We start from the raw sequence: 27122 nt of genomic DNA, 5'->3' as shown, positions 1-27122 counted from the left end.
TAACCTCATCATACATCCTAACAAAAAACAAAACCTTCTAAAATTCGAAAAATTGTGAAATTTTCTTTTTGTGATGAAAGATCACAAATTGTGATGTAGGGAAAAAAATCATTGGATTGGACCTCTTACAGGAACAAAAATGTAGGTTTTGGCCAATGTTTTTGTTCGGCGATTTTTCGATGTTTTGTTATTTTCCGGAAAACGGAAGAACAGAAGAAATTAATTCTTGAAGATTGGTGTTACTTGACGAACAAAAAATGAATTGGTATCTATTGGACTGTCCTCTGAATAGCCGCAACCGGTTTGATGAGCCTTATAAACTGGCGGGAGTTCTACAAGTGTTTGTAGTGGACCCATTTCAACCTATGATTTTTTTTTACGTAATCTTGGATATATTTCTTGTCATCGTACGTAGGATTTTTTCAAAATATTGATTTTTGATGAAATAGCGACATTTTTCGTAAAAAAATGCGTTTTTGCCTCAAAAACCGGGACAAAAATATTCAGAAAATAATTATTTTCCCAAATATCCTAAAAATCCTATGTACGATGACAGAAAATTTAGTGAAGAGTCTGGGAAAAACTATTTCATCAAAATCGGATGAACCGTTACGGAGGTAGAACTCACACCAGTTTGTAAAACTTAGTTTCAAGAAAAACGTGTTTTAAATTTTGGATCCGCGCTCCTTACGCAAAGACCTAGGTCCATAAATTGGTTTGTAACTTTGAAACGGAGCATCGGACAAACTTGGGACAAAAACTACAGTAGACATCCCAGAGAACATTTTAAGCCAGAAATATTTTAATGAGTTGTATATTTTAATGGGTTAAATTATCTGTTGTCGTTTTTTTTTATCGCCATCCGCAAGTGTTATTTTATGTCAAGTGAACGGGGAATTAGACACTGATCGAAATAAGGGAGCATGAAAGTATTTTATTTTCGGATATAATATTGAAAAGCAACCCATAATATAGTGTTTTTTCCTCGTTTTGTGTATATTCTCTATATTTAGCAATAGGGGTTCCAGTTTCTCAAATATAATAATTAATTTACTTTAATTACTATATAATATGCGTTCTTCTTCTTCTTCTTCGCGTTTTTAATCCTGTGGTGCGCAAAACCATTTCATTTTTCAATTCAACGCCCTTCTACTCATACTCTACTGTTAATCGGCCGAGGATTGGAGCCTCGATTTCTGTTTCTTCAGTTCACAGTGTTACCACAATTCAGGCTTGCAATCCTTGCGTTACTGCTACTAGAGCAAACAGGCATTCGAGTAGCCTGAACAATCTCTAACGCGCCAGGAAAAACTGAACACAGTAAAAATAATGAACGACAAGTTGATTTTCTTTGTACAAACCCAAGTTTATATAGACAAACCGTAGTTCGCTTCAATGTATTCTTTTCTCTTGCCCCAGATGTATTGTTAAGATTCATTTTATTTACGATACATTGACATTCATTTAATTTGTTTGGAAGAAAACGAAACAAACAATTTGACAACAAAGCAATGTTACAGAGACCATCAAAAGAGTTTCAATTAATTTCTGTCTATCTTCGATAGGGATGCATCGAGACAAGAGCATCATCCTACAGCGCGATCATTTTCAAATGCTGCATGCGTCGGGGAGTCTAAAAGGATACTCCAGTTAACTTTCATTATATAAAGAGTGATTTTAATTCAATCGCTTTGTTTTTGAATCATTTGGGAGTGGTTTGAATGGGTGTATGGTTTAACAGCAGGGCGATTCCATCTACACTTCACTTCGAACCCTCTCACACACACACTTGCAGTTTAAGCTAGATACACATAAACTTTCCTATCATCCGGCGTTCGCGCCAGATACTCGCGCTCGATGAGTCCCTCTATTCTCTTTTTGATGATTACCGGTGAGGGCATAAACCGACTCTTTAGCTGGGTTGTAACATCCGACACAAGCAAATTGTGCTATAAACAGTTAATAGAAATATGACGTAAATAGTTGGGAATAAATTAATTTGCTATTGTTAAGCAGCAGGTGCAACTACTTACAGCCATTTTCTTGCGCGCCTTCATGATTCTTACGATCGCGGCTTCTATCTCATGTTTTCTATCTTCGTCCACCTTGCTTCGGGTTTCCTTTCGTTCTGGCTCTGATTCACCCTTCGCTGCAACCGTCTGAATTTTAATCCTGGATGGAGAAAAAAATGTGGTTACTCATCTTTTTCGAATTAACAATCGAGATAGTAAACTATATGTTTGTGGTATAGGTTATCACAACATGTATCGCATATGTATGGTTTGTACGTTCTGCCAGGAATTTGTAATTTTAAATCTTTCGAACATTTCCATTTTTTTGAAAACCGGTTCTATTGTCAGTGATCTTAATGTCAATTTTGAGCGCGATCTGCCATTTAGTCTGTTTACAACGTAATTAAGATAAAGTTTTTTTTTTTTGCTCTGCGATTTTTGATATGTATAATTCTATCGGTCAAAAATATTGTGTGAAATTTTGGGTTGAAAATGGTGACCCTTCTTGGATGGCACTAACGTTCCCAGTAGGTATTATTTGCATCATTTTTATTAGTAGTACTTAGTTGATGTGTGACGCTAATCACTCGGTCACGGGAGCACTGAAAATGGTGACTCAACTATGTCGAAAACACGGGTGTATGAATTTAAAGGCATTCGAAGTCGTTCGAGAAAAGATGAACGATTCGCCAAGTCAAGTGCAACTATCCACCTCTTCAACTGATGAAAAAGATCGACAAAATAAAAGGACTGGTGTTCGGAAATTAAGAGGGCTAGCCCGTGAATTAAATAGTTCTCACGAGACCTTCCGCAATATTATGGTTGATGTTTTAAGCATGAGAAAAGTCGCAGGACGACTAGTGTCAAATGAGCCCAATTTTCTTCAAACGTTTCATCGCAATCAAGTGACTGAAGACATGCTTGAACGATCAAATTCGGATCCCAAAGTTCATCCAAAGCATAATTACTGGCGATATGAACCAGTGTAACTTTTTCCTATTTCCGAAACCTAAATTACCGCTTCGTGGGACCTGTTTTGACAGCATTGAAGCATAAAAACGAATTCATTGCGTGAACTGAATTCCTGAATACAGCTATAAAAAGTGTTGTAATGACCGGATACACGATGCTTTTTACACTGATATGCGACTTGACCCGACAATGCTATATAAAGTGAATAGAATGTGCGTATATAATACTGCATACCGCGATACTAGGATGATCGTCATACCGATATACGACTTCCAAACTAACCAGGCAAAAGAAGGCAACCAGTGGAATACAGGTTTGCCTGCGAGAGACCGCCGCTTCCGACGCCGGGTCGGCAGCCGACATGGATCGTGTCACCTAAGTATTTGGTCTGTTCGATAGGAATGACTTCCCACCAAACATTAAATCGTATAACTTTGCACATGCTAAGTCGCACATAAATTCGTATCAAATTACAATCGTATAAAATATCAATCAAAACATCTGAGACATTTTATTCATTTAATATAGCATTGCCTGATCATATCGCATATCAGTGTAAAAGCATCGTATATCGTAATATACGGGTTTATATGCGTATGAAAGATGGCACATACGTATATCGCCTCCACTTTTACCAGTTTTATTCATCATAGATCATCCAAATGTGTCTTGGATGTATGTATATCACCTCCAATTATGGCTGTTCATACGATTTAATGTTTGCTGGGTTCCTTTTCCTTAAGACACAGTTGAATAGGAAAAATCGGCAACCAGAAATTGTGTATCCTGAAGCTTTCTTTTCTAGAACTGGAACTACCTGCAAGATTTCGACTAAATTCCAGACGCATGACACGGTTGGATTCAACGACATTATTGTCAGCGGAATTCTAGATGAATATCAGTTGTTCAATTTCTAATAATAATTTTCAATAAATTCATTTAATTTCATAATTCCTTGACTGTACAAGACGAATGCCCTGAAAAATGTATTTTTTCTGGGCTTTCAAGTTTTTTGTGACCTTTATTTTGAGAATCAAAATGAAATGTTTTTGATGTCTGAATGTCAAATGTTTATTCCATGTTTAACGAAAAGTAAAAATTTATATACTGCCGTTCTACGCACAGTTGTCCCATGTTACTTTTTGACAATTTTCTGGTTTGGAAAAACGAACTAATTCTCAAACAAACGAAAAAAAAAGTTTAACAGAACACGTGCACACCTTGTTACCGAATCCCTAATAGCAATGAGATTTATATTCTGTAAAGGAGTTACAGTTCACTCGCTTCTTCATTAAACGATGTTTTTATGCATAATCTTTCGAGAAAACACAAAAAAAAAGTGTATTCCCAGTTTAATTGTCCCATGTTGATATTCTAGGCATAATTGTCCCACCATGAATTTTTAAACCCCTAATCAAGCTTGATTGATTCGGGTAAGAGAAACTCTTCACACTTCATTAAACAATAGTATCTTGCATATAAAACACCCGGTGTATTGCTAAATTAAAATCCATGAAGCTTCCAGTGAACAAATATGCTGGGAATCTTTGATTGCGTTTTTCTCAGTTGCTAATTTTGAAACATGGGACAACTATACTTAGAACAGCAGTATACTGCCGTTCTACGCATAGTTGTCCCATGTTCCAAAATCAGCAACTGAGAAAAACGCAATCAAAGTTTTCCCGCATATTTGTCTACCAAAAGCTTTAGGCATTTCAATTTAGCAATACACCGGGTTTTTTATAAGCACTATACTGTTGTTGAATGAAATGTGATGAGATCCCCTCACTGAACCAATCAAGCTTGATTACGGGTTTAAAAATACATGGTGGGACTGTTATGCCTGGAATATCAACATGGGACAATTTTATGTATTTTTCCGTAAGATTAGGCATAAAAACAACGTTTTATGACAAAAAGTGAAAATCGTCAAAAAGTAACATGGGACAACTATGCGTAGAACGGCAGTATAGGTGTGGGAATTTCTTCAAATCATGGTTCAATAGTTTTGAATTGAAATGAATGATTTATTTTGAAACAAAAAATAGCCGGGCAAACGTGTGCCGGCCGACGCACGCTAAAGCTAAGTCGGACCTTACTAAACGATCGTATCCTAAGTTTAAAATTACCCAGTCAATCAGTGGAATACAGGTTTGCGGAAGATTTGAATCGCGTCACCTAAGTATTCGGTTTGTTCGATAGGGTATCCGATTGCATCTGTTCCGTATCATGTGAATATTCGTAAGACAATAGTCCGACATATTTATCCAAACCAATTCACAAGCCTTTGTCATGAATGTATATCTCTTCCATTGTTGCATGTATATGCTAGTTAGGCGCATCATATATCACCCTAAATATGGGGTATATGACGACGTATATGCGTCAGTTATACCATTTAATGTTTGCTGGGTGGTACGGGCTGAAACTGGCCCAATTTGTTTCAAAAATCCTCAACTCTCCAATTGTCCTCAGCTCAGACCAATTGAGAAATACTGGGCAATTATGAAGAGAAAATAGAAGTCGAATGGTAAAGTGACTAAAAACATCACTCAAAATAATATATAGTGGAATAAGATGCCCAAAACAATAGACGATAGGATTGTGCGCCACTTAATGAGCGTGAAAACTAAGAGAATTCCTCCGAAACCGTGACAATTTTTTTGAAACCCCAGCAAATGCTCCGTTATTACTAAGCCGATATCTTTCGACTATAGGCTGGGAGGTACGGATCTTCAACGAGTAGAGTATGTTCGAGACTTAGGCGTGACGATGGATCAATCCCTCACGTTTAACTTCCACCTAGAACGAATAGTCCAGGAAGCGTTGAAACTATTTGCTCTAACCCGTCGCTTTGGACAAGAATTCACTGATCCCCATGTAATTTTGTGGATTTATACCCGCCTTGTACGGTCCAAACGACTTTGCGAGTGTGGTATGGCGACCGCATTACGATCTGCATATATAAAGATTAGAGAACGTACAAAAAAGTTAATGAAGTTTGCGCAAATACCTGCCAGCATACCAAGATCTCTGCTATTTGGTAGTCCTGGATACTGTCAGAAGCAGACGCAGAATCGCGAATATCACATTCTCCTATAAATTGTTGAGAAGTCTGTGTCTCTACGAACGGATCAATTTAAATACCAGCCTCGTTTCTCTTCGCCGCCGGAGGAAGTTTGATCCACCCCTGAGGGCCAAGAATTATACCCAGCACGTACCCACAACTAGATTCATGCGTGAGTTTAACATGCTGCACGACGTGATTTCTATAAATATGACACCAGAAGAAATTCAAGTAAGACTAAGATTATATTTAAAAGGACAACTCAATGTATAAGTAGATAAGTGTTTTTATGTTTCCATGTTTAGTTTTTGAGCTGAGTTTATTCCTTTGTTTCCATGTTTAGTATCTAAGAAGGATAACGGGCTTACTGCCTATAGTCTAATAAACATAAACACAGATTCCCGAAAATGTAAAGAAAAACGAAAAACAGTTGAGAATAAATGCGTCAATTTAAATCCAAAGTACATGTAAATGTTGTTCTTCCATTACTAACCCCAAGTTGCTATAAATCAACTTTTGATAAATAAATATAAAAAAAATGGATAAGCGATAAAAAAGGATGTGGGATAGCTCATTCTATTCGACTCTCGAGACACTCTGTTCACGTTCAAAAATTATACGATTTCCCCCCGAATAGACACGTAGCCTAGTCGCCCGCAAGATTGTTTGTATACTCACTTGTGGAATTTGGAGACGAAAGCATCGTTCACGAAGAATATGTTATTGGGCTCGACATCCTTCGTCTTCGGCGTCCGCAGCAGCAAACGCTGCTGCTGTTTGCCCATCGCAAGCGATTGCAACGCCCGTATCAGATCCTTTCCAGGAATGTCCGTTTCCTGCTGGATCTCCTCGTAGGATAGAGCTTCGCGATTATTGAACAGCATCAGAACGCACATCTAAAATTGGGATTTAAACGACAAGTGTGAGCGGATAACAGTACCCCATATGATTCATATTGAGATAACCTGATAAGTAGAAAGTTGCAGGACATGTTTTCTGGCGGCTCCCATGATCATCGGAGGTGGCACCGTGGTTGACGCCACGGTGGTGCTGCTGGAAGCACCATCGGCGCTTTCCTTATCGATTTTAACACCGTAGAATTCTGCGTTCATGTAGACTGTGCCTGTTGAGGAGAAGCAAAATTGTAAAAAAACATCCTTTCCCCCTCAACGATTTCATGATCTACCCAGTTGTGGTTGTAGTGTGAGCTGTCTACCAGAATGCTTAGCCAAGTAAAAACGTTTGAACGTTTCGAATGCTCGTCTGGGCGCTACTGGTATATTGCAGTTTGGCGTTGCCGACTGGAAAAACATGATTGGATAAAAACTTACAAATTGTATCACACGAATCTAAATGAGAAAATAACCTGCGTTGGCCAGAAACCAGTGGTGAGAATTCTCACCGACAGTTCTACTCCATCGAGGGCAGACGCATCGTTACTTATATGATTCTTGAATTCTTCCATTACAGTGTTAGAAACGGACATATCCTTGAACATGCCCTCCAATTTTGAGGTAAATTGACAACCGCATTCAGTCTGAAAGACAGGAACAAAAAGTGTTAGCCCAAATAATCTTATCACTCGCTAATAGTTGCACCTTTAATTTAGATATCATATTCTTCTCAGAATCATCGCTGACCGATTTGTTTAGCAACAAACGTTTCGCCAGATGTGCCTTGTAATATCGTTCAAACACGTCCTTTTCGAGTAAATATCTGAATAATACCATGGTTTTGTCCAGAATCGTCTCGATTTCTTGTTCAGACATCTAGAATAGAATGGTGAGAATTGGTGAATTACCTTATCTATCTTTCCCAGAGGGCAACACTCACTCCTTTGCATCCCTTCTTCAGTTTATCATCGATGAACAGCGATAAATATTCCGGCGATTTACTGTTCAAGTTAAGGAAATGCTCGAAGTCTGACGATATCATGTTCTTAAAAATCTTGTCATTATTGAACGAATGATGCAGGAAATGATCGAACCGGTCTTTCAAATCCAACAAATTTTGCACGAACGTGATCGGATTCGTTCCACTCTCTTCCTCCTTCACCAGATTCTTGCCCATCGCACGCAGGTGTTGGGACACGCAATCGGCAATCGTCTTCAGCCCACCGGTGACCCTCGAGAACAACTTATACATACAGGCCAGATCCTCGGTTTTGGTGTTCTTCAACATATACACCACGCCAGAGTTTTCCATTTCGACGATCGTCCGCATATGCTTCTTAATGAGCTCGTCCTCGACGACTTCAACGATACGAATCTCGGTACTTTCGTCCAGATACAGTTTAGCCCGCTCGGCCTCCTCTGTGATGCGAACCTCGACTCGCCGGATGTAAACACTGGCACTGTTCTCCGAGAGGAACTTTTGAGATTCGAGCTTATAGAAAGCGGCCGACTGCGTCAGGAACGGTCGCTCAAAATCCTCCTCGTAAACCCAGCGACTATTGATGCCGAGAACCATCAACATCTGGCAAGCATTCTTGATGGCGATGTGATCGATCGCCTCACCCTTTCGCTCGCACATTACCATATTCAAAAGTGTTTCGCGCATGTGGTCCCGAATGCGTCCAAATCGAACCACCTAAAACGACAACAGACGAACATGTGTGAGGATTAATAATACCTCAATAATACCTCAATGTGAAATACTTTGCCCTACCTGATCGCGAAATATTATCAGCCCCAAATTGTAAACATTGTCGACATCGTTCTGCTGCACATACACCCGGTCCATGTACATCAAGATATCCCGAATCATCACCATCGACGTTTGATGGTCGTTCCACGCCTGGTTCAGTGTCTGCAGGAAGTTACAGTTGAAACTTCGCAATACTTCCTCCCGCACTTTCGTCTCCAAGTGTTGCGTCACGACATCCTTCAGGCCGGTATATAGCCGTTCGCCGTGTTTGTGCAGAACCATGGTGTATGCATTGCGGTACAGTTCCTCGAACGAAAGGCCCGAGTTGTTCTTTTTCTGGATCTCCTGGATGGCATTTTTCAGCAGCGACCAAATGGACTCGACATATTTCTCGTCCATGGTCATCTGGAAAGAGATAGAAATCAAACAATCGCTATGAGTAAGGGAGGACGCTCGCTAAATGCAGTTGGTTTGTACATAGATAAATGGAAATTCGCCGAAAATATCTGCCCAAATTAGATGCGAGTAATTTAGCGCGATACTAGTGTGCTTGGTAGATAGTTTTATCATATCCGTAATTTTTCGACCTTTTCCCATTGTCGCGGACACACAGTAGGGAATGCATTAACGTGCTAGCGATCGAACAAGAGCTTTAATTTTGAGGTTTGACAAATTTGGGGTAAAACAAACTTGATAAATAAATTTATACTAGAAGTGGAAGCAGCTGTCAGAAATCCTGTGCATCGGAGTAGGCATATTGGAAAATCTCGTGTGCGAAACAGGGGCTCTGTGATTCGTGATTTTTTTTTTCGTTTAAAAGTATTAAGTTCTCTACTTTCTTATGGACGAATATGGCCTGTTCGGTAAGCTGACCCGACTCATCTAGGTAATGATGGACGGAGTGAGTGAGGCAGTGAGACTTGCCGATAGATTCTTCTGACTACCACTCAACGCGGTGCTTTAACGAGTTGCGCGAAGTCCAGTCAGTTTATCAGTTCCATCGATGGGGTGGAAATTTTCGAAAGAACATTGCGAAAAAAGGCTCACAAAGAAAAGGAATTCAGGGTAGAACCGACACCCTCGAACTTTTCCAGTTAAAAGTTTTTTGCAAATTTTCCAATGCCACTTTTGTAGTGCTATGTGCTACGATATGTTCACGTGAACACGTTGAAAAAATATTTTAAAAAACACTTTTGTATTTAACAATATATGAAATCTATTCAAGAAAACTATCCGTATTTTTCAGTAAAATTGTGCTTTTCGTTCGAACATTCATATTTTTGACGTAGAACTACGTCTTCCAGGAAGGGTGCCGAATCAGAAAACAGGTCACGTTTATATGAAATAAAGTTGACGTTAATAACTATTTTCACTGTGAACGAATTCTCATGATTTGCATACCAATCGAATCGGAAATTCTCTACGATTTGTTTGATATGCTATACATTACAATTCGCTAATCTCTAAACGGTTTAAATTTATGAAAACTGGAAGAACTTCCTTTTTTCCCATACATTTGTTCTGCCGATTTGTGAGCTTACTCTACCCGTATTTCGAATGCTTATAACTCGAACATTTCTTAATAGATTGGAAAGATATTTGCATCAATTGATAGGAAATATTTCTACGCGTCTATCACAACTAATAAGATGTTATTTTTCATGAGATGAACAATTGAATAATTGTAAAATGTCAAGCGTTATCTAAACGCCCCAACTGCCAAGGGTTGATTTGCCCGATTTACGGTTTCCCCAACACAGACTTCTAAATCGACGTACCTGTGGAAATCCGCTTTGCAAATATACATGCAAGTTGCGGGTATTTTTGTTCCCACCGAGCTGTGTTTCCCTAACACGTTGAGGTCCGTTGTGCCTGGAGGAATCCGCTTTGTCAAAACATGCAAGTCGGGGGTATTTTTTCCCACTGAGCTGTGTTACCCTAACACGGACTTCAAAATTAATGTGCCTGGGGGAATCCGCTTTGCAAACACATGCAAGTCGGGGGTATTTTTTGGTGTTGAGTACTTTTGTACTCGTTTGTCGTTGTCCATCACTTTTCTTCATAAAACGATGTTTTTATGCCTCATCTTCAAGAAAACCACAAAAAAAGTTATTGTTTATTTCCAGCTTCTCAAAAAACAACATCAAGCTCAATTGTGCCATGTTGATATTCTAGGCATAACTATCCCGCTATGTATTTTTTGTAGATGCATAATAAATGAATCGATTTAGGTACAAGAATTTGATGTTACGCTTTCAGCAGGGCTAATGTACTGATTTCTGGTTGGAAGAACGAACTAATTCTCAAATAAATAAAAAAAAACAGAACACCTGTACACCTTGTTAGCAAATGCTCAATAACAATGTGATTCATATTCTGCAGAGATGTTGCAGATCACTCCTTTCTTCATAAAATGAAGTGTTTATGCATAATCTTTCGGGAAAAAATCTTATTGTATGTTCCCAGTATTTCGAAAAACAACATCAAATTCAATTGCCCTATGTTGTTATTCTAGGCATAACTGTCCCACCATGTATTTATAAACCGTAATCATCCTTGATTGATTCAAGTGAGGGGAACTTTTCAGATTTCTTTAAACAATAGGTTACTGCATATTAAAAACCCGGTGTATTGCCAAACTGAAATGCTTAAAGCTTCTGGTAGACAAATATGCTAGAAAATGTTGATAGCGTTTTTCTCAGTTGCTGATTTTGGAACATGGGACAACTATGCGTAGAATGGCAGAGAGGTGAATGAACTTTTGCGGTTCGAGAACTACGTAAACATGAGATGTGCAATAATTTCATAGTAAAATGTAATACACAATGATCGTTTGACAAATTTTCCGTTCACATATTTTGATAGTCCCAGATATCATATCAAACGTAAAAGGACGTTCATCAAATTTATTTGTAACGAAGAACATAATCTATAACAAAAATTTCGATACATTCTAAAATAATATTCGAAGTGGTAAACAAGTGAATTGCATAACATAGTTGCGTAGCTCTACGTCGAAAATATGCGGTCGTATCCCAGATACAATCCCTCACAATTTTTTTCATATCGTTGAACTTCTTTACTGAAATGTGTATTCTTGGAGCAAAGCACATGAACCGAGACCGATCGATTTGTTTTCATCGGTTTTACAGAATCATACATTCTGGCGGAATGAAGACGCCACCAAAGTATGTTAGAATGTTATATTATTAAAAATACACGACATAGGTTTCTTATCTGCGGGTTTCGATTCAGCTTTCAGCGATTCAGTCAAATTTTTTGAGAACTCCTAAGATTTTGCGGAACATGAACAAGAAATTCCTTCATGGGTATCTCTCGACAAGTGTTTTAGCAGCGAAGATGATCTTGGTTGAAATGAAATGTAATACTGAAAGGTAATAATTGGTGCCACCGATAAACAAATCGTGACGCTGATCAAGAATAATCAGACGAATAAGCAAATCCATTACAAATATTTTTATTAGGGTGGCAATGGATGTACCCCCAGGTTTTTTACGCGGTTTTTTACAAGACATTTTTTACGCGGATTCTCCAATTAATGCGGGTTTTTTTATGCGTATACCCCGCCTAAAAAAATCCCGGGTGTATGGAAAAAATCATCATCGAATTTCTAAAACCGACCATGTACATTTTGTTTATTGGCCCAAAAAATGACCTGTGCAAAGTTTCAGCCACTCAGGCTATGTCCCAAACAGTCGATTTTCAGCCAAAAATTTTTTTTCGAGTTATTGATATTTCCTATTAAAAAAGTACGCTATCTTCATTTGTTTGTCATTCTTTCTGGGGCAAACATAAAAAATGTTTTTTGGCTACTGGGGCTATTTTGAGTGGGGTTAAGATATTGCCAAGTTCTGCATCGCAAAATGTTAGTATTAATAAGCTCTAAAAGTCTTTGAAGACAGTTTGCATGTAGAATTTGAGCTTGAGCTTGAGCTTGGGTAGACTGTACAATTCGTAGTTGCTCTCCGTGATTGACCTGAACCAACCAAATTGCACAAAGAACACACAGAATGACGCTTGGGACTAGCAAATCATTCTCGTTGTGCAATTTTCGGTGATTCAAGCTTTCAATGGTCAAAAACGACGCCGGCCACGTCCTTACAGTCACCAGGGGAAGGGAAGGAATGTTAGTATGATATTCGCCGCCCGAAGGCCAGAAGGGTCGCCTCTATAGCGTGGTTCCCTAGCGTTTATCATGGGAAGGATGTGTGTTAGTGGGTAGGGTAAAAAATCAGGATTCACTGTGGTAGGTGATGAGATGTGTATGTGTATGCGGACTTTCAACCACTCGACGAAGCGATATCCTGAAAATCGATTATGTTTCGATTACCCGAAGGCCCAACGATATATTTTGGGTTCATTGTGTGTCTAACTTTTCAATTATTCATATATTTTGACACCCAACGACGGAGGTTATCCATAAGAAACCTAAGAAGGCACCGGAAAAACCTATGTACTAAAGCAAACATCGCATACTTTCTGATTCTTCGAATTTTTCATACTAGGAGACGAGGAATCCATGAGAAACCTGAGAAGGTCACCGGGAAACTCCTCTATAATAAAAATGAACTTACAATACACCTATAGTTTCTAATTATGAAATATTTTTATTCCCGACGACGGAGGATTCATGGGAAACATGAGAAGGTCACTGGGAAACTTCTCTACAATAATGCTAACCTACAATATATTTCGTGAACGCTCACGTCGCATATATTCTATTTTTTTACATATTTTTATAACCAATGACGGAGGATCTAAGAGAAACCTGAGAAGGTCAACGGAAAATACCTCTGCACTAAAGCAAACATTGCATACTTTCTGATTCTTTGAATTTTTCATACTAGACACGACAGTTTGCATGTAGAATTTGAAATATAAAAGTAAGAGCAAAAATAAACAGTTTTTTTTTCATGGTGACCCTAACGCAACCTAGAAAAAAGGCGCTGTATCGGTTATTTCAAGAGATAGCAAAAAAAACTTTGATGTCTCAAATAACTGGCCCTACAATATTGTCGAACTATGTTCACCTCTATCTATAAAGATAAGAAAGTTATATTTTGTCTTTCATCGACATTTTTAGTCACCCTATGTTTGATAACATAAAAATGAACACTCTATCATATGTAACAAGTTTGTGGAAGACAGTTTCTGTCTAGAGAATAACTGTCGAGCTCTAAATGCTAATTTCTACTCAAATGCACCCCCTGGACCATTGTGCAGCGTTTTATTCCAGGAACCAAAAAATTCATGTTATAATTTTCCTTCGTGTGATATCTTTCGAAACAGTCCCTAACTGTGTTGCTGTTTGAGTAAGGTTAATGAATAAATTCAACTAGAAAACGAAGCCAATCTTTCTAATGATGTTTCCCTTCGTACTGTTGATTAAAGTTCGATTCATTCAGAATCCGGAATCACAAAGCAGTTGTATTTCGGGATTGATTAAAGGTACAGAACAAGCTTCAGTTCAATAAAAAACAAGTTGAGCAATAAAAATACAGATAATTTATTGTTCTTTCAGAAAAAAAAAATTCAAAAAATTATTCCTTTGGACTTTGAAAATGTGTACGTTATATCGAAGTTCCCCTGTACCGTATCTATTATCCATAGGAGCACCGTTTTGATTCGTGAACAAGTTCACTAAATATTAAAATTCATTTAAAAAATGGATGGATTGATATATTGTTCCATAAAGTATAAGATTAGTATACTTCCTTGCAGTGGTGGCTGAGCAAACGACTGCAAAGGGTTAATCTTCTTATGCAAAAATAAATAAATGACAAAAAATATTCAAAATGAAAACAAGAGATAGAGAAATGTGTAGGAAAATGTTCATACCAAATTGAAAAAAAAAATCGGTTCAGTAGAACTTGAGATATCGTGTACGCCAGTTTGGAAAAAGTAGTTTCGAGAAAGTAAAACGTGTTAGATCCAAAAACGTGACGCAATAGCCTCACTAAAATGGCTATTACTCGGTAAATAATGAAAATCCTTCTAAGGACATATTCTGCAATGTCTAAACTTCAAACATATGAAGAAATAATATTTAGATTTTTTTGAATTTCTAGAATGTATGGGAACAATTTTGCATAGGGTATATTATCGTGCAAATCAACATTTCGTAGCAAGTTCCGAATGAAAAATCGAGATAACTATTTTTATTGGCACTCAAAACCATGCTTTTAGTTTCGTATTCCAAAAATAACTAAGTCCCAGAGTGCCGTTTTTTAACAATTTTTTTTTCGAGATGTCACTAGGTTTCGACATTTCATACAATTTTAAGACAAGACATTTAACATTAAACAAAATTTTTCGAAAACTCAAACTTTGACCGCTTTGCGCCACTCTCCCTTAAGTCCGACTGAGCTGAAATTTGACATAGGTTGTTTTTTCGAGTGGTGAACATTTTGTATAGGGTAACTTTTTGAAATTCGAGATGACCATTTTCATTGGCACCCTAATATACACCCTCAGAAACTTAAACCCGAAAGTCATCCGTCTCCAATGGGTTGCATCTCTATGACCAACTCGTTTTTTAAACGCAACGAAAACTTGTAGATTTGAGAATATGGAAATATGGAATATGCTATTCAATCGGTTGCGAAGATTCTGTGAATATATCATATCAAGAATGTAACGAAACCACAGGGCAGTCTCGTTTGACAGCTGGATGAGTTCCGCACAACCCTGTTTTTTCATGCCAAACGTCAAGCGGTGCATAGTAGAGAACTTCATTGAAACGTGACAAAGTGCAGATAGAGTTTGAAAACGTGTTACGACTTGATTTGAATAATTTCGTTTTTAAAAATTTGGAAAGTTTAGTGACATTATTTTGTTTGTGGTAATCTTAAAGTGAAGTTTACTAAAGTCAGTAAAGGTAAACAATCAAGTAGAGTCAAGTTTATGCTAAAGTCTCATTTTATTTCTGTTAGCAGTTCAGTCATTATCATTTCAAGTAGATAAGACTAGTCAGATAGTCAGAAAATAAGGTTTCGGGTAGAATATTGGAAAAGGAACACGACAATGTGAGTGTATAAGTTTATCGAGAAAACATTGAACCAAAACAAATATATTTCAGCTTTGAAGCTGCGTAAAAACTGCCATCGAATTGCGTTTCGTCTGCCTGAAAACCTATCCGAACAAAGAACCTGCCACTTTTGTGGGGAAATAATAGTCATAAACTAGATCACATTTGGCAACTCCGATGTTTCACGTGATTCGTTTTCATTGTTCTTTGCGCTCGGTAGATGAAAAAGGTAAAAGAAGCAAGCTGCAGGTTTTTTTTTCTGAGAATGAGAATAATAATTGCACAACTCGGATAGGCTCCAAAAAATTTTTTTATAGACGCACGTTTTTTTATCCTCAAAATATTCACCGAGCGGCGTAATAGTAAATCTGAAAGCGAGGGAAGTAGTGACGACGAAATAGTGCGTAGCGTTAGAAGAAAAGTTTCGAGTATTACGTGTTCTGATTCGGATATTCAGGAACTGTACGCAAGTGAAGACCTGGACGATATGTTAGAAGAACTTACTATAGACGACATAAAGATATAAAAGTTTTTAATATTATTTTTGAGAATGATTTTTCAACAGTACATTCAAAATGAGATTTTTCTCAAACGGTTTATTGATTTTCCAATAACATGATTTTGAGTTACAATTTTTTGAAAGAAAGATCAAATCGGTCATATAATAATAAAAATTGTGATTTAGGTAGTTTTGTACCAATTTTCAAAAAAATCGTAGATGTCTGGATCAGCCGCTTTGGGCTGGAATTGCTCTGTACGAGAGCTGTAGAAATAAAATTAATTGACAATTTTGAATTCAGATTTTTCATGATCTAATGTGCTTACAGGGGGTCTCCGTAGCCACATTGGTTGCGCGTTCGCTTAGTAAGCGATCGATCGTAAGTTCAAAACTCAGGGCCCCCATTGACCATCTTTGTGTTGTTACAGAATAACTACGTCCACGCAACAATCATCAGCGATGGAGATCGATCCACGGTCGAAATAAGATCGATTCATCCATACAACTGCTCTGCTCTGCAAGAAACATCGGGCTACTGTTCTATAAATAACTCAACAATGGATCAACGACTGTCTGCGCTGTCCAGTCTTAACTGGATAATGGAAGAACAGATAGAAAACTCTTACGCCTAAATGGCTACTGTGTAAATTTGTACCATTTGCAATGGTATAGAAGGGAATACTCTAACGCCGAAAAATGGCAACTGTGTAATGTGCTAATTATAGATATGATAAATATGTGACATGTACACGATTAAAATTCGGCTCTGTTACAGCTAAAATGCCAATGAGCCTAAAATAAACAAAAGGGATAAATAAAAAAAAATGTGCTTACAAGTCAGGCTTTTTTCACTTGAAATCCATATTAATGAGGTTTTGAAAAAAAACATATCGCCATTTTGGATTTGCATTTTCACAAATAACTATGTTCTACTAGTCAAGCATTTTCGTTTGATACCCATATTGATGACATGCGTTGAATTGTTGACCCAGATCTGGGTGACGGGGCGATGAAAGTGTTAAAGGAAATTTTGACGGCAGTAGGACACAAAAAAATGAAGTCCGATTGAGCTGATATTTTGCACAGGGTAGCTTTTCGAGAGAATCAACATTTATAAGAATGTTCCGTTCAAAAATTCGAGATGGCCATTTTCGTTGGCACTCTAATATGAACCTATCTAGATATATCGACATCGAAAAAAAAATTTGCCGTTATAGTGAAACATTTTAGGCCGTAAATCGAAAACGTGCCCTGATTCAAGAGGGCCGCTGTAGCGAAATGCCGTATAAAGAGCGGCCGTATAGCGAGGTATGGGTGTACTCTTTTCAAATGCACATTAGTCTACCCTCCCGTTCACCAATAATTTGCGTTAATGCGTCATGTCATTGAAATAGTACACAGGAAACAACTCGAATTAAACTATCTACCTATATTTTACTGCCGCGATCGAGGCTTTAATAATTGCTATTTGAGTGAAAAACGAATGATTTTACAGAGACACCCGCTGACTCAAGCAAAAGTTCTCAATTCGATTCTCTCACCATCTAACGTCATTCCGAGAGGCAAATGAGGGAATTCAAAATTCTCTGAGGATAGATGAGCGGAATCGAGACAGTATTTTTCCGTTCAAATCGAGAATGAACTTTGCGAAGATGATAGGTGAATGTTTGATGAAGTGCTGTTGAACGAATTCCGATGCGATTTTGCTCATACTTGTAGTGGTTATTATATTAACCATTGTTAGTATGTAACTTGACGAAGTTATAACGGATATTTGTGTTTCTTTTCTTAAGACTATGACTTATTGTTTTCTCCTTTACTCGTCGACTTAAGTTTAACTTTAAACAATAGTTTGAGCCCGCGCACGTTGACACACATAGAGAAGCATGAGATTGAACATAAACAAAAGCGATTTTCCGCGAATAACATAAAAGCATTCCAACGGATTTAATGCGGCAAGCAGAGTGAAACTAGGGATAGCTCATCCGGAATACTCGTTAGGCGTCGTGCACAAATTGCGTAACGCTAAAAATCCGGATTTTGGACGCCCTCCCTCCCCCTACGTAACGCAATTTCCTTTCTCTAATACACAGAAAGTAACACAACCTCGACCCACCTCTCCCCCCTCCTCTTATCACGTTACGAGATTTGTGCACGATCTTCTCAACAGATAATTGTAACGAGATATTTCTGTGTTGTGGCAGATATCATTGCAGATTCAGGTTGATACGTTTTTACTCCAGGTTGAATGTAGGGCCTGAAGTATTGGCTGGAATTAGGCTTAGGTTCGCTCAGCTGTCTAGTCTCGAAAACGATTGTTAGGTATCAAGTAGGGCAGCCACGGGTAAGACGGACAGTGGGGGTATAATGGACAGGTGGTTGATTTGTATGGTTGCATTATGAACTGTAAATTTCTGTTGATGGGAACCCCTCCTACATGCTATTCTAGAATATTTAAACCATCCTATGACAATGAATACTGATCGAAAGTGAAAAGGGGAAACAAAACCCGAAAATCAATCATGATTCCGCGTGTGGATGTATTTTTTGCGGCTTCGATATTAAGCATTTTGAGTGGTTTAGTTGCAAAATTGAATTCGCTGATGGTTATATTTCGGTTCGTGAGTTGACAGAAAAGCGATATTAGGTATGTACGGAAAACTAAATTCATTCGTAAGTGGTAAATTTAAATTATTGAAATAATTGCACTGGTGGGGTTGAAATGGACAGTCACATCCATAATCACATCCAATATTCCTTTTTTTTGTTCTATTTCAGTTACTGGACGCCTAACACTTAGAGAGTGAAATTATTCCTCTCGCGAGCGATAAACCTCTACGCTTCGTATATTATGAACCTGTCCATATTCCCCCCACTACATGTCCATTACACCCGCATCGATAACAATGTTCTACTTTTCGGCTTGTTTTCATTTCAGTAGAAAACATTAAAAGAAGACGGTGGGTAATGTCGGGGACATAACCGGAAAGACGTAGGACTACACCAAGGGGTGTCCATTATTCGAATATCATGGAGCACAGATCCCAGAATGACCAACTTTTCATGTACAAAATTACAGAAAAAAAATCAAAGGATAGAATAAAACCTCAGCACTCAGCAAACACTCAAACGTTTAGATTCAAATACGAATAAAACAAAATATGTCGTGCAAATGTCGTGCGGTGCAAATGTTTTAGGGGACAGGGCACGGCATAGTCATAGATAACTGAGGATAGTCGGCTGACTAACCGACTGACTATAACCGTAGTCAATTAGTAAGGGCTTTTGGCTTCTTCACGCAATTTCTCCGCCAAAACGACTGAACAGTCAGTCGGTCGTTTAATAGCTTTCTCCCTCTAGCGACTCGACTATATCATTTCATTCTTCCCAGTCAAATTGTCCTCATTGCATTTTGAAGTGACTTCCCCCAAAACGAATTCGTTCCTCTCTCTCTTTCCCACATATCTTTATGCATGCATCGATGTTTGAGTCCACCGTGGTTTGACAAACGCTACAGGTGAGCTAGATTTTTTTGTATCGTACACGAAAATTACTCACACGTATAAAATAGCGTGCTGTGTATGACCTATTTTGCACGCCTAACTAATACTAACGCGAGGAGCTTTATAGCATACTTGATAAATGTCTAAGTTCGTTGGTTTGAGTTCACGATGGGTAGAAATAAACCGTCCATTGATGGGGTAACTTCTTTTTTGCATCAGGAGTCAAGTTTTCGTTCCTCTTTATATGGACGTGCGTACGCGTGTACAAAATAAGTTTCAGGGAAAAATGGAAATGTGGATTGAAGTCAGTTGAATGAAGAGGCAGATTTGTATTCATTAGTCGAGTCAGTTAAAATAACCACTGACTGCACTAGTTCACCAGTCATCCTCGCTAGTCAACGCTAGTCAATTCATTTTCTAGTCAAGTCATTTTTTTGCTGGCGGTGACTGCCGAAGCAGCTCTAGTCAAATCGGAGCTACTGGGAGTAGAGTCGGTCTTCATTTTTCACCGTCGAAGATATCGGGCCCTGGCAGGGGATGTTGTTCAGCCGGCAACGAACACACACTTGATGGCAATTATATCGTAATAGGAATTTACCGTCTGGTATCGTGATATAATTAGGCTTTGTACTCCTCATGAATAACTATATTCTACTAGTCAAGTCCTTCATTTGAGACCCATATCAATGGGGTTTAGAGAAAATATGTAATCCGCCATTTTGTGGTGGCGGCCATTTCGGATTTGCATTTTTCATAAATAACTGTGTTCTACTAGTCAATCCCTTTCATTTGATACCCATACTGATGGGGCTTTGAGAAAAAATGTAATCCGCCATTTTGTAGCGGTCGCCATCTTGGATTTTCAAGATCATGAAAGACGCAGTTTTATAATAACTGCAGAGATGTGTGTGTTCCAAATTTCAGATCAACCGGTCAACAGAAAAGGGGTCAAATTTCAATTAATGTGGTAACGCGCCATAGACAAACATGTTACATACAAACATTCAAATATGTCACAGCTAAATAAAACCGTTTGAAAACTCCAGCATACTATCAAATCGAGCGCGATTAGCCACTCATTCACCTGGCGCGACGCTTCCACCGCTTTCAACACACTTCGATAGGCTCTCCTGCTCCACATCCCATTGAAACTCCTGTCTCTCACTCTTGCGGTATCGCGCCACTTACATCCCCGGCAAATACAGTGATATCTCTTATGCTGAAAATCAATTTCAAGATAGCGTCTTTCCTGCTTGAATAGCTGTTTGCTGCGGGAGCATAGACAAAATGTATGGGAAAGTAGGGAATTCTTTCTTCCAATTTTTCATCAATTTGAACTTTATATGAGCCCAAAAACCGTAATGTGTAGCATATAAACAATTGCTGAGGATATTTCCTATCAATGTGTGTATTTGGAAATAAAATCCATTCATTAATTGAGGAGGAGGCGTTCAAAAATTGGACACTTTTTCACACCGAAAAATATTTAAATGGGCCCCTATATTGAAAGGTTAGGCGTAGTTCTACGTCAAAAACACGTTTTTATAAAACATTTGGCCAGTTATTTCGAAAACCAGTATATTGAACTGTAAGAAACTGCTTTTAAATCGTTGAAAACATGAGTTTCCAAAGATACAATTGAAGTTTTCCTTAACATGTCCGTCTTACCCCCATCTCCCCTATTATGTTTTGAGTGAAACCTTTTTTATTGAAGCCCAAAGTTTTGTGAGCATGTAGATAGTAGCAGTTGGATCTTTCAACTATTTTCTTTTAGAGGTTTTGTTGAACTGGTCACGGTTTTTGTGTTTTGTCTCGATATTCCAAGTTAATTCCAAGTAAAGTAATAAATATTTTCACAAAAAAAACTTAAGGATTATGAGGCTAACGCTGCAAATGTGATTCACAAATGTCGGTGGCTCATAGAGCTATTTATATTTTGTCATTTTGTTGAAACAGAAAGTTGAAATCAACTATGAAACACTACTGGTAGATCTGATTAAGAAAAGCATATCCAAACACCGAAATATTGCTAGAATATTCGATTGACATCCACTTCCAAAAACATGCTGAACTATGTGATGTAGAAATCCAAGCGCTCAGAAAATTTGGGTTGCAGAGGGAGCTCTTGCGTTTCATACTCGTGGCTCGTTCTTCGGCACTTGATGTTTGATGACTCTGAAACCGTCAAGCAATCTCTTGTGCTCGTAAAAAGACAGAAGCCCTTATCTCCGGTGTATTTTTGCCGCATGGATCACTCAAGAAATATGTTATACAGTCAACTCTCCCTAACTCGATGTTCTGTATCTCGATATTTTCCCTAACTCGATGGATTTCATGGCACCTTCGATATTACAAGCATTCTTCTCTCTATAACACGATACCTCCCTAACTCGATGCCTCTCTTACTCGATGTGTATTGATTCATTTTTCCATGGATTTTCACCTCCCTAACTCGATTGATTTTCGCGTACATGTTTTTGTGCGTTATTACCTCAGATTTCAATTGCCCTTGAAAGTGAAGACGGAGTGTTCGTGTCATCAAATAATTTCTTTTCAAGTATGGAAAACCACGAGAAACCTTTCAAGCGAACAATCAAAACGCTAACCATTGCGCAAGGTTTGAGCATCATCGAGCAGGTCGAAAAATATGGACGGAAGGGGTCTGAAGCTGCAAATAATTTCAGTATTGCACAAAGTGCGGTATCAACACTACTCAAACTAAAGTAAAAATGGAATCGGAATGGAAAATTGTATCTAGACCAAAAGCATATAAGGTTGGTCAGAATCGAGAAGCTGGAATTCAATGAATTTTTGTCTTGTCAAGCTAGACAAAATAATTTACCCCTCTTCTATTCTTCAGGATATGGCTTGAGAATTTGTCCAGAAACTGGGAAATCCTAACTTTAAAGCACAACCAACATGGACGGGAGTGATATTCCGCTGGCATAATTAATGTGTCGTGAGCGATGTCGACGGTACAATACCGTTCGATTGCTCAATGTCTTTTAATAATTAGTGCAAAAAGGACCAAAACGTGATTTGCTGTGATCTGATGCCAGATACCGATATACTGGAAAATGTTGAAAAACCTGAGAAAAACGCTGAAGATAGTAGTTCTATTGAGATGTTAATTCGAACGTTTAATCAAACCTGAAGAATATGTCCGGAATATTGAAATCAACTGAAAATGTTCCTGTGAAACTATTCGAACATTTCTTTGTGATTGAACAGTTCCTGCGTGATCGTTACAATTCCGTTTGAGTAACATACTTAATCAATATTTTCATTGTTAACCTAGTGCCTCATGCAAGTCGGACTCGATAATATACAAACTCGATTATATATGATTCGATTATTTAAAATTTAGGACTCGATTGTATACAGTTTGAAAAAAAAAAGTTTTTTTTATAATTCAAATATGAATAATTCCAAGAAAAAAAATTAACCTTTCAGCATTAAGGTGAAATTTAAGTGGCTTTTATAAGTACAGTGGGTTAAAAATCGCGATTTGTGAAAATTTTTATTGAATCTTCATCAGGAATTGTTTATATCGATATTGCAGCGAAATTAAGAGAGATAGAAGTTGGACGTCAAAGAACAAATTGTAGAGAGGTTAGAGAGTTTCAATTTAATTGATAGAAACAATCAAGTTTAGTATGAATTTTTAGGATAAAATTAATAATTACAAATAAAAAAAAACTTTTAAATTTTCCACTTCAAAAATGTTTAATCCACTAATTTAGATGTTCCACTACTATATCCTGTACTAAATTTTCTCATCTTTCAAATGAAAGCAACAAAATCGGATTACGTAGCATACTTTTCAATGTAGAGTCAGTTTGAGCCAACAGAATCCGAAACAAAGAAAAAGTTCTATAAGTCTGTCATCGTTGAAATTCTAACATATGCGTAGAAGGATTTTTTTCGTGAAATATAACCGTCTATCACCTCCTGAAAGATTCTGGAAAAAAAAAAATTTTTATATGAGAAAGGTGTTTTTTCACTTTAAGGGAATGAATCAAAAATTCAAATTCATACCATAATTGGGACACTTACCCTAATATATGACAATTTGAGACATAAAAAAAAATTAGGAAAAAATGTTCTGTATCTCGATACCTCCCTAACTCGATGGTCCCTTTGGATATCGAGTTAGGGAGAGTTGACTGTATTAATGAATGTTACGTATTTTTCTTTATTTATATCTCAAAAAATCACAATGGTTTGGTCATAATCGTAACTGTGACAGGTGTCCTAATAAAACTCCGACCAGATGGTATCCCTACCCATAACACTCCATTATTAGCAACACACAACAAAGAATTTCAAAAAGTTAATAAATTTAGACAAAGAACAGGCCAGTAATAAACCTTTTTTGTGTGTGAAAATCCTCCATTGCTGAATATGAAACTGACCATGGAATCAAACCAAAGCAATTCCCAACTTGTTTTGACACAAACCTAAGTGTCACAAAAAAGGAGGAAAATAATGAAAATTGTCAACCGAAGGTTGAAAGTTCTCCACGAGACAGCTGTGCAAAACGATGGCTCTCATTGCGGCGTTATTTCAATCAAGCAAAAGTTTACAATCACATCACACTTACCGGGAAGGCCCGAATCCGCATTTTGCCTTCTTTCTTCTGCGTCGATATGCGACTCATTTTGAAAGCAAATCTCCTCCTGGTCTCCGCCTCCTCCGTTCGATTTCACCTTCGTTGCGACAGACGAGAAAAAGGCCGACACGAAAACGACGTATGTGCACTAACCGCACAGACGGGAAAATCTGCCCGATGTTCCTTTGCTCCTCCACTAGCAGCAATTAGTGTCTTCTTGCTACCGCACTTCGCTCACCCCCTTTTTTCTTTGCTCTTTAATTCGATTATCAATCAATTTGCATCTGATTTTGTTTCTTTTTTCCTCACTTCACCACCACCACACACACATTCACAAGCGAGCGGCAACACTGCTATTTCGGCGAAACTTGATTACCCTCCACACTCGGACAATTGATCGAGTCGGCGGAAGGGGTAACTCAATGTTGACGATTATGATTGTGGTGCATTGCTGTGTTGATTACCACTACTCTGTGAATGAATTGCTGCTGCTCGCTCTCGATTAAATACATTATTTCACTTAACATTGCTTTCACGGCACGACTAGTGTCGGTCTATTGTTTATGATCTTTCAATGCTTATTTGCTCCATAAGTAACTTTTTTTTGAGGAAAGGATTCATAAAAAAAAATTAAATCTTCATTAATTGCTCTTTGTCATATCTGTTCTCGACACACAAGATTATTATATTGGAAAAAAAAAAAAAGATTCAAGCCATGTTTCAACATTACTGTGAATTAGATAACTAAAATAATACGAAACGACGAATAATGAGATGTTCTTTTGTGTCACATATTTCCTTCCGTTTTTTTTTTAATTTTCGCTTTTGTTTCATACAGCTGGCACTGATTTCGCCACCGGAACAAAATAGAGAATCTTGACCGCCAAACTCGGAAACCTCGAAACCTCAAGGTGATGGCGGATTCAATCAGAGATTGGTCGTGGCTTGTTTGGTGGCGAAACACGAAACAATTCGTGCATCCAAAAGCGAGTGCCGAAGTAAACACAAGAGCGGTGCCAGATGTAATGATGACAAGATGAGTTTCCAAATACAGTCGTACGCGCACCGAGAAAAGAAACAGAAGAAAAAAAACTTTAACACGTATGTAACTATACTAGACGGAAGAAATCCTCATTCAGAAGCGCAAGGTCTCCCAAAAAAAAAATAAACTCGTCGCATTTTAGCTATTCTATCACACTATTGCTTTAGCAATCATGCGGAACCCAGCCAATCAATCATTGACCAGCGGATGACGGCATCGATGACGATGACGATGATCGTAATATGGCACATCGAGCCGAATTAGTGGAGAAAAAAAACCTTTTCCAATCTTCACACAACTGAGACGAGACGAACTGAAACAAATACCCGATTTTCAATGGCCAATTCCGAACCCAGTGGGGCCCATTCCGTCACGATAACACTCGCAAAAAGCAAACCGAGACACGGCGCGTAGAATTCACCATGAAAATTGCATAATTGGAAAGTTTTCAGCACGATAGAACCGTAAAAGACACTGGATTTTATCAAACTCCGATCGTACTCTCGTTGTTGCCCCGTAATGGCGACCATGTATTTTCTATCTCTGCTCGTTGGTGTACTGCCAGCTCGAATCGGGAACCGATGGATGTCAAATAGCGCAATATTCGAGTACTTTTGACAGATGATGTTGAAAAGAAGAACAAAAAACAAACGAGAATTCAAATACAGGGTGTTTCTACACGCAATCGAATACAAAATTACGACTATGTCTAAATTGAGGGAGTTTTTGTAGCCTAAGGGTGCGCATACACTGTTTGACCGAAGCCAAATATTTGACTCTTTTTGACAGATAAAATTTGGTCAACGTGTACTGATCAAATATATTCTACACAAAACACGACAAGCAAATATTCAATTATTGGATGCCTAAAATATGTTTTCAGTCTGTTCTTCGAACCTGTCGGTACATGGTTAGGTTACCTTGAATATTTCAGTTGATTTTTTCCATGTTCGGTGTTTGATATTGTTTACTACTGTTGAAAATTGAAGAGTGGCAAACAAAATAGTGTTTGTACAAATATCAAATCAAACCTTATCTGTCAAAAAATATCAAATATTTGACCTCCGGGCAAACAGTGTACGGCCACCTTAATTGATAGCGTGTTCGCTACTAAGGGGCCGTCCACATACCACGTGGACAGAAAAGCATGATTTTAAACACCCCCTCCCCCTCCGTGGACAAGCGTGGACATTCCTTATACCCCTCCCCCTGTTGTCCACGTGGACATTCCACCGGTTTTGAGGAAGAAATTCTATTTTTTTCGCTTAAATTTCATTTCAAGTTTATTTCTATTTTCTATTCCATATTTTTATTGATAAAAATTATAGCCTTACCAATGGTAACGATTTGCCTTGAAATCTGTCCGGGAGCTCATTATTTTCTTCCGAATTCCATTTACGTTATCTCCATATCCATTTTAAAATATCGATAGTGAACTTATTCTCGATTATTTTTATTAAAGCTGGCTGGCTGTTTGAGTTTTCAAAAAATCAGACATTGAAATCAAGCACTTTGTTTGAAAACAGAATTTTCTCGTCTAAACATCAATAACTTTTGCTTTCACAGGTTCGGTAGTGTCTGATGGTTCTAATGAACTTGGTAATAACAAAACATCTGCAGTATCATCGTGATCGATGATTCCGTTGACCTGCAACTCTTAATTGTTAAATCATGCTAAATATTGTCCTGAAAAATTCGTGCCGATTCTAAGGAAGAAACCA

The 27122-nt window shown here is 38.0% G+C and overlaps 1 protein-coding gene across 4 annotated transcripts; it reads right to left on the bottom strand.

Moving 5' to 3' along the window:
* Window positions 1-972: 972 nt before the first annotated feature.
* On the bottom strand, window positions 973-25949 carry LOC129779920 (cullin-3). Of its 4 annotated transcripts, none has more exons than XM_055787697.1 (11): window positions 25680-25949; window positions 24351-24956; window positions 8719-9102; window positions 7885-8640; window positions 7650-7820; window positions 7418-7588; window positions 7238-7352; window positions 7017-7174; window positions 6730-6947; window positions 2034-2172; window positions 973-1949 (listed from the first exon to the last, which is right to left on the bottom strand). In XM_055787697.1, the coding sequence occupies exons 2-11, from the start codon at window positions 24405-24407 to the stop codon at window positions 1797-1799; spliced, it is 2322 nt and encodes a 773-aa protein (XP_055643672.1). In that variant the 5' UTR covers window positions 24408-24956; window positions 25680-25949; the 3' UTR covers window positions 973-1796. The 4 variants fall into 4 exon arrangements, with proteins under 4 accessions (XP_055643672.1, XP_055643673.1, XP_055643671.1 ...); XM_055787698.1 differs by having other exon boundaries at window positions 25716-25949; XM_055787696.1 differs by having other exon boundaries at window positions 25728-25949.
* Window positions 25950-27122: the final 1173 nt, after the last annotated feature.

This window comes from Toxorhynchites rutilus, chromosome 3 (genome assembly GCF_029784135.1).
Source record: "Toxorhynchites rutilus septentrionalis strain SRP chromosome 3, ASM2978413v1, whole genome shotgun sequence".
Taxonomy (NCBI): domain Eukaryota; kingdom Metazoa; phylum Arthropoda; class Insecta; order Diptera; family Culicidae; genus Toxorhynchites; species Toxorhynchites rutilus.
Note: the sequence above shows the minus strand (reverse complement) of the source record. Positions and strands in the feature narration are given on the sequence as shown.